We start from the raw sequence: 13,319 nt of genomic DNA, 5'->3' as shown, positions 1-13,319 counted from the left end.
AAACAGCACCTTCTAAAGACAAAGGGAAACTAATAATATTTCTGCTCAGGGAAACTCACTGGCCTTGTATGAAAACTGAGTGGAGTTCTTGACAGCTGTAGCACCCTTGGGCTGCTTTGGGGTATAAATGCAAAGTTGCCTAAACTTAAAGCATATTCAAGAAAATGATGTAGGTGAACTACATGGGGAAAGAAAGCCACATTCTATTAAGCCCTCTTACCTGGAAATTAGCCAAGACCATGTTCTTGCTCCTACTGGTAATGACCTTAAGTCCCTTTCCTTCTCATAAGGGTGCTGATCACCAGACTACATGGAGCCTCCACCCTAGACCCATTCTGGATGTTGACTCTTCCAGAGTGGGGTCTAATAAGGAAATTTTGAAGAAGTCTAAGGAGACACCTGTGTAACAGATCAGTTTGCATAACTATTGGCTTAGAACAGAATGTAGAAAGTAGATGCTGATTCTTGATGCAGTCGTCGTCTGTTCAGAAATTGTGCCAGGTGTGACTGACTCCTGCCCCACACTTACCCGCATCCGCTTGATGCCTGCGCGGGTAACCTGCTGGCAGTCGTAGAGCTCAAGGCGCTCCAGGCCACGGCAGTTCTCCAGGTGTTCCAGGGCCACGTCGGTGATGAGGAGGCAGTTGTCCAATTCCAGTACCCGCAGCCTCTCGTGGCCACAGGTGCTGTTGCTCAGGTGCAGGATCCCATCATCTGTGATGAGCTCACAGTGGGACAGACTCTGGAATGGAGAAACAAGCAAATGTTTGCAGGACCCTCTCATTCCAAGGCTCAAGGCCTAGGAAAAGCAGGGAAGCTGGCCTGTGCAGTGTCCCAGAGTAACCGCTTATCAACAGGAGGATCAAACACAAAGCCTTGGGGCCCTATGGCCAGGGGTTTACTGCAGCTGGGCAGTGGCTTCTCTGACCTTTCTGATTGTGTAAGGATGGAAATCAAAATTGCAGGGAATAGTCTGGTTCAAGATGGCGACGTAAGAGGATCCTGAACTCACCTCCTCCCATGAACACACCAAATCCACAGCTACATATGGAACACTTCCTCCGAAAAAAACCTGAAAACTGGCTGAGCGACTCCTACACATCAGGCGATGAGAGAAGACCAATGTTGAAGTGAACAGGAGACGCTGGGACACCATCTCGCCATAAACCCCACCTCCAGTGCAGTGACCCAATTAGAAGGGTACTCAAAACCTGGAACTTCTCCCTGAAAACCAAAGGGTTCCAACCCCACATTGGGCACCTCAAACTTTTAAGACCTGCACCTGAAGGACAACCCCCCAAAATGTCTAGTCGTCAAAACCAACAGGCTCACATCAACAAGATCCATGAGACTATAGTGATATGAGAAAAGGCTCTTAAAGGGCTTGCTTGCTCAGACTCGGACCTGCCTCATGGCCCAGCGTGGAAGCGACCTATGGAGGGGAGCCTGGACTTTGTGTGGGAGATGCTCATTTGCTTGTCTTTGGGGCAGGCATCTGATGTGACACATATTTGGGGGCCTGCTGGGACGCTCTCTGGGGACAGAGACTGCTGAGTGCCCTCTTTGCACACTCCCTCTGCCTTGATCCAGCTGGAGGGCACCATCTTGTTTTTTTTCCCCCAGCAGGTGCCATCTTCACATTCTCCTTTCACCTTGCTCTAGCCATTGGACACTTTTCTTTTTAAATGAACTCTAGGCTTTTTCTTTTTTCTTTCCTGGTAGGTGCCATCTGTATGCTTTCCCTCTGCCTCTCTCCAGCCAGTGGGCACCATCTTCACACTGTCTCTCTGCTGTGCTTCAGAGAGCCCTTCTCTCTTAGAGGGGAGCTTTTACACACGTCTGTGCCTCAGTTTTTGTGGCTGCCACCAGGGGACACTACTACTGGCTCTGGTGGCCAGCAGGACTTATACTTCTGGGTCCCACAAGACTGTAACCACGGGAGAAAGAGTTCTTAAATGGCTACCACCTCCAGGGCACAGCAAGAGACAACAGACTCAGGAGCTCAATTGTTCTGTGACAGAGGCCTATTAGCTTATCATTGTAGCTGCAGCCTGAGGAGCATACGTCTAATTAAACACACATCTAAGGGCTGACTGTAATCCTTCGAGACCTCGAAGGGTGGGTGCTATCTTCACGCTCCCCCCTCTACCATGCTCCAGAGCACCACTATCTCCCATAAGGAAGCTTTTACAACACATCTGGTACCCCAGTTTTTACTTCTGGTGCCCGTCTTTGCAGCTGCCACCCAAGGGATGCTCCTTGATCACCTGGCTCTGATGGCTGGGGTGGGCTTGCATTCCTGGGTCCCATGGGACTTTAACAATTGGAGAGAGAGTTGTTAGCAAGCTACCATCCCCAGGGCACTTTACAGACAGCAGACTAAAACACAACCCCAGTCTTTCTGTGAAAGAGGCCTATTTGCTTGTCTTGGAGCTTCAGGCTGAGGAGCAGGCTTCTGCTTTGGCACATATCTAGGGACGCAGGAGTGTGCTCTCAGGGAATGTAGGCTGCTGCATGCCATCTTTGTGCTCTCCCTCTGCCTTACTACAACTTACTGGTATCTCTAAGACAGGCGTTTATATACTCATCTGGAGCCCTGGATTTTGCAACTGCCACCCAGGGGACACCTCTAGATCATCTGGCACTTGGGCCAGTGGGGCTTAGGCTTGCAGTTCTGTAGAAGTATATATATTTGCATACTTGGAATATTGTTGCCTGAGGGTCTGGCCTCCAATCAGCCTGAATCTAGGTGTTGACTGAGATTCTCCCCTTTGGGAGACTGACAGGTCTTGGTACACCCTCAACTACTAGGAGCCACTAAAAATAAAATAGGCTGCTTAGACAATCACAAAGGTTTGAGAGACAACCAAGGGCTAGGGCAGAGTTGAACAATAAGGTTCATCTACGTGAGGCCACTCCTTCCAGACTGGGAGAGATTACTGTTTTATCTAAGCATAGAAACCAACAGAGTCAAGCAAAATGAAGAAACAAAGGAATATGTTCCAAATGAAAGAACAAGATAAAATCTCAGGAAAAAACCTTAATGAAATGGAGATAAATAATTACCTGATAATGAGTTCAAAGTAATGGTCATATAGATGCTCACCATACTCAGAATGGATGAACACAGTGAGAACTTCAACAAAGAGACAGAAAATATAAGAAAGTACCAAATACAGCTCATAGAGCTGAAGAATACAATAACTGAACTGAAAAATACACTAGAGGGGTTCAAGAGCAGACTAGATGAAACAGAACAAAGGATCAGGGAACTCAAAGAGAGGGCAGTGGAATTCACCCAGAGCAGCAAGAAAAAAAAAAGGAATGGAAAAAAGTGAAGATAACCTTAGGGACTTATAGGACAACATCAAGAGGATTGACATTCACATTACAGAGATCTCAGAAGGAGAAGAGAGAGAGAAAGGTGCAGAAAACTTATTTGAAGAAATAATGGCTGAAAACTTCTCTAACCTGGGGAAGGAAACAGACACCCAGATCCAGGAAGCCTAGAGAGTTCCAAATAAGAGGAACCCAAAGAGACCCACACCAAGACACATTATAATTAAAATGTCAAAAGTTAAAGACAAGGAAAGAATCTTAAAAGCAGCAAGAGAAAAAACAACTTGTTACATACAAGGGAACCCCCATAAGACTATCAGCATATATTTTAGCAGAAACTTCACAGGCCAGAAGGGACTGGCACGATAGATTGAAAGTGCTTAAAGAAAAAAACTTCCAAGAGTACTCTTCTCAGCAAAGTTATCATTCAGAATTGAAGGAGAGATAAACAGTGTTCCAGACAAGCTAAAGCTAAAGGAGTTCATTACCACTGAACCGGCCTGACAAGAAATGTTCAAGGGATCTCTTAAGCTTCAAAGAAAGGGCACTAATGAGTAACAAGAAAACATATGAAAGTATAAATCTCACTGGTAATGTAAATATATAGTAACAGTAGTGGATTAATCACTTTTAGAACTAGTATGGGGCCAGCCCCGTGGCTTAGCGGTTAAGTGTGCGTGCTCTGCTACTGGCGGCCCAGGTTCGGATCCCGGGCGCGCACCGATGCACCACTTCTCCGGCCATGCAGAGGCCGTGTCCCACATAGAGCAACTAGAAGGATGTGCAACTATGACATACAACTATCTACTGGGGCTTTGGGGGAAAAAAGGAGGAGGATTGGCAATAGATGTTAGCTCAGAGCCGATCTTCCTCAGAAAAAAAGAGGAGGACTGGCATGGATGTTAGCTCAGGGCTGATCTTCCTCACAAAAAAAACAAACTAACAAACAAACAAAAAAAGAACTAGTATGAAGGTAGGGCCGGCCCGGTGGTGCAACTGTTAAGTGCGCGTGCTCTGCTTCGGCGACCCGGGGTTTGCAGGTTCAGATCCTGGGTGCACACCAACGCACCACTTGTCAAGCCATGCTGTGGCAGTGTCCCATATAAAGTACAGGAAGATGGCCACAGATGTTAGCCCAGGGCCAATCTTCCTCAGCAAAAAGAGGAAGATTGGCATCGGATGTTAGTTCAGGGCCAGTCTTCCTCACAAAAAAAAAAAAAAAAAAGAACTAGTATGAAAGTTAAAAGACACAAGTAGTAAAAAAAAAAAAAAACAAAAAAAAAAACACCTAAAACTAAAATAATTAGTTAAGAGATACACAAGATACAAAGATGCAAAATATGACAGCAAAAACATAAAACATAGAGCAGAGGGAGAGTAAAAATATAGAGCTTTAGAATGTATTCAAACTTAAGTTATCAACTTAAAATAGAACAACTTACATTTGTAATAGTCTATGTAAGCCTCATGGTAACCACAAAGCAAAAACCTATAGTAGATACACAAAAGAGAAAGAGAAAGGAATCTAAGCACACCACTAAAGAAATTCATCAAAGCACAAAGGAGGAGAGCAAGGGAAGAAAAAAGGAACAGAGAGGAACTCCAAAACAGCCAGAAACAGTTAACATAAAGGCAATACGTACATACCTATCAATAATTAAATATAAATGAATAAAATTCTCCAATCAAAAGACATAGAGTGTCTGAACGGATAAAAAAAATAAGATGCACCTATATGCTGCCTAAAAGAGACTCACTTCAGGGGCGGCCCCGTGGCTTAGTGGTTAAGTGCGCGCGCTCCACTGCTGGTGGCCCGGGTTCGGATCCCGGGCACGCACTGACGCACTGCTTCACCAGCCATGCTGGGGCCGCGTCCCACATACAGCAACTAGAAGGCTGTGCAACTATGACATACAACTATCTACTGGGGCTTTAGGGGAAAAAATAAATAAATAAAAATTATTATAAATAAAAAAAAGAGAGAGACTCACTACTTCAGATGTAAGGACACACAGACTTGAAGTGAAGAGATGGAAAAAGATGTTCCATGCAAATGGAAACCAAAAGAGAGCTGGGATAGCTATACTTACATCACACAAAATAGACTTTAAAACAAAGACTGTAATAAGAGACAAAGAGGGATATTACATAATGATAAAGGAATCAATCCAAAAGAGGATATAACATTTGTAAATATTTATGCACCCAATATAGGAGCACCTAAATATATAAAGCAAATATTAACAGACCTAAAGAAAGAAATAGGCAGCAATACAATAATGGTAGGGGACTTTAATACCCCATTTTAATACCCCATTTGCATCAACAGATAGATCATCCAGAGAGAAAATCAATAAGGAAACAGGCCTTAAATGACATGTTAGACTAGATGGACTTGACAGATATAGACAGAACACTCCATTCAAAAGCAGCAGAATACACATTCTTCTCAAGTGCACATGGAATAAATCCAGGACAGATCATGTTAGGCTACAAAACAAGTCTTAAAAATTTAAGAAGATCAAAATCATATCAAGCATCTTTTCCAACCACAATGGTATGAAACTACAAATCAATTACAAGAAGAAAACTGGAAAATTCACAAATATGTGGAGATTAATCAATATGCTACTGAACCACCAATAAGTCAACAAAGAAATAAAACAATACCTTTAGACAAATGAAAATGGAAATACAACATTCCAAAATTTATGGGATGCAGCAAAAGCAGTTCTAAGAAGGAAGTTCATAGTGATAAATGCCTACCTCACGAAACAAGAAAAATCTCAAATAACCTAACTTTACAACTCATGGAACTAGAAAAAGAATGAAGCCCAAAGTTAGTAGAAGGAAGGAAATAAAGATCAGAGCCAAAATAAATGAAATAGAGACTAGAAAGACAAGAAAAAAGATTAATGAAACTAAGAGCTAGTTCTTTGAAAAGATAAACAAAATTGACAGACCTTTAGATTTATCAAGAAAAAAAGAGAGGGCTCAAATAAAAAATGAGAAATGAAAGAGACCTTACAACTGATACCACAGAAAATCAAAGGATCATAAGATACTTCTATCAACAATTATACACCAATAAATAGGACAACCTAGAAGAAATGGATAAATTCCTAGAAACATACAACCAAGAATAAATCATAAAGAAATAAAAAATTTGAACAGACTGATTACTACTAAGGAGATTGAATCAGTAATCAAAAACCTCCCAACAAACAAAACGCTAGGACCAGGCAGTTTCACTGGTAAATTCTACCAAACATTCAAAGAAGAGTTAATACCAATCTTTCTTAAACTCTTCCAAAAATAGAGGAGGAGGGAACACTTCCAAACTCATTTCATGAGGCCAACATTACCCTAATACCAAAATCAGACAAGGATGCCACAAGAAAAGAAAATTACAGGCTAATATTCCTGATGAACATAGATGCAAAAGTCCTCAAAAAATATTAGGAAACCAAATTCAACAATACATTAAAAGGATCATACACCATGATCAAGTGGGATTTACACCAGGGACACACGGATGGTTCAACATCCACAAATCAATCAATGTGATACACCACATTAACAAAATGAAGAATAAAAATCATATGATCAACTCAATAGATGCAGTAAAAGCATTTGGCAATATTCAATATCCATTTATGATAAAAATCTCAGGAAATTGGGTATGGAAAATAATCCAATTTACAATTGCATCAAAAAGAATAAAATACCTAGGAATAAATTTAACCAAGGAGGTGAAATACCTGTACACTGAAAACTAGAAGAGACTGATGAAAGAAATTGAAGAAGACGTAAATGGAAAGATATTCCATGCTCATGGATTGGAAAAATTAACATTGTTAAAATGTCCCTACAACTCAAAGCAATCTACAGATTCAATGCAATTCCTTTCAAAATTTCAGTGGCATTTTTCAAGGAAGAGAACAAACAATCCTAAAATTTGTATGGAACCACAAAAGACTCTGAGTAGCCAAAGGAATCTTGAGCAAGAAAAACAAAGCTGGAGGCATCACACTCCCTGGTTTCAAACTATATTACAAAGCTATAGTAATCAAAACAGTATGGTATTGGCATAACAACAGACACATAGATCAATGGAAAAGAATAGAGAGCCCAGAAATAAACTCATGCATATATGGTCAATTAATTTATGACAAAGAAGCCAAAAATATACCATGGGAAAAGAACAGTCTCTTCAAAAAATGATATTGGGAAAACTGGACAGCCACATGCAAAAGAATGAAACTGGATCACAATCTTATACCATACACAAAAATCAACTCAAAATGGATTAAAGCCTTGAATGTAAGACCAGAAGCCATAAAACTCCTAGAAGAAAACACAGGCAGTAAGCTCTTGATATCAGTCTTGGAGATGACTTGTTGGATTTGACACCAAAAGCAAAGGCAACAAAAGAAAAATAAACAAGTGGGACTAAATCAAACCAGAAAGCTTCTGCACAGCAAAGGAAACCACCAACAAAATGAAAAGGCAACCTACTGAATGGGAGAAAATATTTGCAAATCATTTTCTGATAAGGGGCTAATATGTAAAATATATAAAGAACTCACACAACTCAATAGCAAAAAAAAAAAAAAAATCCCAAAGAATCCGATTAAAAAATGGGCAGAGGATCTGAATAGACATTTTTCCAAAGAAGACATATAGATGGACAACGGGTACATAAAAAGATGCTCAACGTTACTAATCATTGGGGAAATGCAAATCAAAACTACAATGAGACACCACCTTGCACCTGTTAGAATGGCTATTATCAAAAAGACAAGAAATAACAAATGTTGGCGAAGATGTGGAGAAAAGGGAAGCTTGTGCACTGCTGGTGGGAATGTAAATTGGTGCAGCTACTATGGAAAACAGTATGGAGGTTCCTCAAAAAATTAAAAATAGAACTACCAAATGATCCAGCAATTCCACTTCTGGGTATGTATCCAAAGAAAATGAAAATACTAAGTCAAAATATGCACCCCCATGTTCACTGAAGCATTTACAACAGCCAACACATGGAAACAACCTAAGTGTCCAACAATGGATGAATGGATAAAGAAAATGTGATATATATGTATATCTATATATACACATACAGTGAAACATTAGCCATAAAAAAGAATGAAGTCTTGCCATTTGCAACAACATGGATTAACACTGAGGGCATGTTAAGTGAAGTAAGTCACAGAAAGAAAGACAAATACCATTTGATCTCACTTCTTTTTGGAATTAAAAAAGAAAAAAAAACCAAGCTCACAGATACAGACAACAGATTGCTGTTTGTCAGAGGTAGGGGGTGTGAGGTGGGTGAAATAGGTGAAGGGAGTCAAAAGGTACAAATTTCCAGTTATAAAATAAATAAGTTATGGGGATGTAATATACAGCATGGTGACTATAGTTAATAATATGGTATTGTACATTTGAAAGTTGCTAAGAGAGTAAATCTTACAAGTTCTCATCACAAGGAAAAAAATTTTGTAGGATGTAGGGTGACAGATGTTAACTAGACTTATTTGCGGTGATCATTTCGCAATGTATACAAATAGCAAATCAATACACTGTACAGCTGAAATTAATGTAATGTTTTCTCAATTATACCTCAATTAAAAAAAAAAAAAAAGAACAGAGCGGCAGGTGCCCAGGACTCTCTAAGAATAGCGATAACACTCCTGGACATTCAAACTTCAGTGCCTAGAAGGCTTGGGAATGAAGGAGTTAATGCTCTTAAGTGCCCATCAAGGCCGAGTTAAGGGGTCTTAAGAGAAACCAGAGCAGGAGATGAACCACCTGCATTCAGACGGAGCACTTTTCTGTGGAATCCTGGGTGGTCTGCCTAAGCAGGTTTCCCCATGCCGTAGGAGGCTGGCTCTGAGAAGAATCCAGTTCAATAGTGAGCAAAAAATGATTAACGGTGCTTCCTGCCCTCAGAGATGGGGTGGGCAGAGGGATGCTGGAAGAAAGGCAAACAGCTGGATATTAGATTGCAATGTAGACTGAAACCACTTACAGTTTTAGATTCGATTATCATTCTGATGACTGAGGAATGGAATTGAAGCCCACGCTTGACTTAGCATGGCAAGGAGTAAGTTGCTGTGCCATTTTTGTTAAATTGTTATTAATTTGTTCATTTATCATTAAAGACCTTTTTAAAACTGAAAAAAAAAATTGTAGGGAAAATTTCAGAGTTTACTCCATTGAGTGCAGTTTTATAGCCCAATTCTCCCTTTGAGGGGAAGCCAGTTAATCAATGAATCTCATGTCCTTGTTCATTAAGAAAATTGCACAAACAGCCATGACTCAGAGACATACTGAGCATTTTTGAAGGTTATAATTAAATAGACCTTGAACAGTGTGATCTGACATTACTGGCTTTTCTTGGGTATAAATAGTAAAGGTTGCAGAATGTAAATTCAGATTAGTATTATATAGCCAAATGACATTTTTGTAATTTAAGTTATCCATATCAATAGTTTCAGATCTGAGAGTTGCTCTCAATGCATATAAAATATAATCCTCATCCCACCATAAACGTTCAGAGGCAAAAAGTACTGCATCAAAGTCCCAATTATTCATTTGTTCCCTCAAATATATGCGTTCCGACTCTGTGCCAGGCCCTATATTGCAAGGGTGAGTAAAAACACTTTTCTGCACTGGTGGAGCTGAGGGTCTAGAAATGAAATAGCATAACTATTAAACTGAAGCTAAGGTAAGTGCACTGAGAGCATACGATAGTGAGATTTGACCTGAGGAAACGACCACTGAATTGATATCTGAAGGATCAGGAGCCAAGAAGCAAAAAGAGTGAAGAGTGTGTTGTGTGGAAGCCAACGAGTGGCAAGAGGAGAATGGCGAGTACCGAGCGGGCCAGAGCACAGAGTTGTGTAGGTCATTGGGAAGAGTTTTAAGAAGAAGGTGATAACACGTTTGTTTTTCAAAAAGATCATGTGTCACTACATATCCTCCAGAATGGCTAAAATGAAAAAGGTGGAAAATGAGTTGTTGGTAAGGATGTGGAGCAACTGAAATTCTCATATGTTGCAGGGGGAATTTGGATATACCTGACTGAAATACACACATGTGTTAACCAAAAGACGTAACAATACTGGCTGTAATAGCCCCAAACTGGAAACTACTCAAATGTTCAATAGTAGAAAGGAAAAATAAATTATAGTGTACCCTGTCTACACAGCAATGAGAATGAACAACGTTCAACTACATGGAACAATACGGATGAATTTTACAAATGTAATAGTGAAGAAGCCAGACACAGAAGAGTACATGTGATGATTCCATTCGTATAATTTACATAATAAAGTACCAAAAAAGGCAAAACTGATCTATGCTACTGGAAATCACTGCCCTTGGGTGGGGGCGGTTAGTGATTAGAAGGGAGCAGAAGGGGCCTTTCTGGGGTCCTGTAATGCTGATTCTTAATCTGTGTGTGCTCAGTTTATGGAAATGCACTGACATATACAACTATGATAAGGGCTCTTTCTACATTTTTAGATACTGCAGTATATTTTACTGCAGTAAAAAATTAACACTGAAAAAAATAAACCACCCTGATTGCCAAATTATTGAGAGTGTAAATGTGGACACAGTTGAGCCAGTGGGAAGCTCCTGTAATGTCTGGGGAAGGGAATGCCTGCTACTTTGGACCTGATGAGTTCTGACAGAGGAGACAGATCAGTGGATGGGTGTGAGGTATTTCTGCAAAATGAAGAAAAAACCCAAGAAAATTTAATATTGGATACAAGAAATAGGCAGCTGAGTGCAAAATAGAGGGAATGGAACCTAGAAGGAGAAAGAGAAATCCTGTCAGAACCTTGATGCTTGGAAGATTCCTCCTTGAGCTCTTTTTTTTAACATGGGACATATGTTCTTTCTCATGAATCCAACCACACTACATGATTCTATACGAAATCGTCTTTATGTAATCAATTACTGCTGTTCATTGATTTTTAGCTTTAGAATTGATTTATGGATAAAGCCAGAAGGCTTTTCAGGAGGCTGTTTAAAGTTGATAAATCAAGAAATAGAATTTTTTACAAAATTCTCTCTCTCTCTCTATATATATATATGTATATCTTCTTTATCCATTCATCAATTGTTGGGCACTTGGGTTGTTTCCACGTCTTGGCTATTGTGAATAATGCTGCAATGAACATAGGGGTGCAAAAGTCTCTTTGAATTGTTGATTTCAAGTTCTTGGGATAAATACTCAGTAGTGGGATAGCTGGGTCATATGGCATTTCTATTTTTAATTTTTTGAGCAATCTCCACACTGTTTTCCATAGTGGCTGCACCAGTTTGCATTCCCACCAGCAGTGTATGAGGGTTCCCCTTTTCTCCACATCCTCTCCAACAATTGTTGTTTTTTGCCTTGGTGATTATAGCCATTCTAACAGGTGTAAGGTGACATCTCATTGTAGTTTTGATTTGCATTTTCCTAATGATTAGTGATGTTGATTATCTTTTCATGTACCTGCTGGCGATCTGCAGATCTTCTTTGGAAAAATGTCTATTCATATCCTCTGCCCGTTTTTTGATTGGGTGGTTTGTTTTTTTGTTATTGTCTGAGTTATTTATATATTTTGGAGATTAACCCCTTGTCAGATATATGATTTGCAAATATTTTCTCCCAGTTGGTGGGTTGTCTTCATTTTGATCTGATCCTGGCTTCCTTTGCCTTGCAGAAACTCTTTAGTCTGATGAAGTCCCATTTGTTTATTTTTTCTTTTGTTTCCTTTGCCCGAGTAGACATGGTATTCGAAAAGGTCCTTCTAAGACCGATGTCAAAGACTGGACCGCCTGTATTGTCTTCTAGGAGTTTTATGGCTTCACGTCTTACCTTCAAGTTTTTAATCCATTTTGAGTTAATTTTCGTGTATGGTGAAAGATAATGATCTACTTTCATTCTGTTGCATGTGGCTGTCCAGTTTTCCCAACACCATTTATTGAAGAAACTTTCCTTTGTCCATTGTATCTTCTTAGCTCCTTTGTCGAAGATTAGCTGTCTGTAGATGTGTGGTTTTATTTCTGGGCTTTCAATTCTGTTCCATTGATCTGTGTGTCTGTTTTTGTACCAGTATCATGCTGTTTTGATTACTACAGCTTTGTAGTATATTTTGAAGTCAGGGATTGTGATGCCTCTAGCTTTCCTCTTTTTTCTCAGGATTGCTTTAGCTATTCAGGGTCTTTTGTTGCCTCATATGAATTTTAGGATTCTTTGTTCTATTTCCGTGAAGAATGTCATTGGGATTCTGACTGGGATTGCACTGAATCTATAGACTGCTTTACGTAGTATGTACATTTTAACTATGAGCACGGAATATCTTTCCATTTCTTTACGTCATCATCGATTTCTTTTAATGATGTCTTATAGTTTTCATCGTATAGGTCTTTCACTTCCTTGTTAAATTTATTCCTATTTTATTTTTTGTTGCGATTGTAAATGGGATTGTATTCTTGAGTTCTTTTTCTGTTAATTCATTATTAGAGTATAGAAATGCAACTGATTTTAAGTTGATTTTGTACCCTGCAACTTTGCTATAGTTGTTGATTATTTCTAATAGTTTTCCGAGGGATTCTTCAGGGTTTTCTATATATAAAAGCATGTTGTCTGCAAACAGCGTGAATTTCACTTCTTCCTTGCCAATTTGGATACCTTTTATTTCTTCTTCTTGCCTAATTGCTCTGGCCAAACCCTCCGGTACTATGTCGAATAACAGTGGCAAGAGTGGGCATCTTGTCTTGTTCCTGTTCTTAGAGGGATGGCTTTCAGTTTTTTCCCATTGAGTATGACGTAGGCTGTGGGTTTGTCATATACGGCTTTTACTGTGTTGAGGTACTTGTGTTGAGTACTTCTATACCCATTTTATTGAGAGTTTTTATCATAAATGGATGTTGGATCTTGTCAAATGCTTTCTCTGCATCTATTGAAATGATCGTGTGGT

At 39.7% G+C, this 13,319-nt stretch overlaps 1 protein-coding gene across 1 annotated transcript in view; it reads right to left on the bottom strand.

Moving 5' to 3' along the window:
• Window positions 1-13,319, bottom strand: part of FBXL2 (F-box and leucine rich repeat protein 2) — a 115,106-nt gene that overhangs the window by 4,030 nt on the left and 97,757 nt on the right. Inside the window, 1 exon segment of the mRNA XM_087430679.1 lies at window positions 530-742. Coding sequence (XP_087286805.1) covers window positions 530-742 — 213 coding nt within the window.

This window comes from Ceratotherium simum, chromosome 5 (genome assembly GCF_057802395.1).
Source record: "Ceratotherium simum simum isolate JZ-2026a chromosome 5, ASM5780239v1, whole genome shotgun sequence".
NCBI lineage: Eukaryota > Metazoa > Chordata > Mammalia > Perissodactyla > Rhinocerotidae > Ceratotherium > Ceratotherium simum.
Note: the sequence above shows the minus strand (reverse complement) of the source record. Positions and strands in the feature narration are given on the sequence as shown.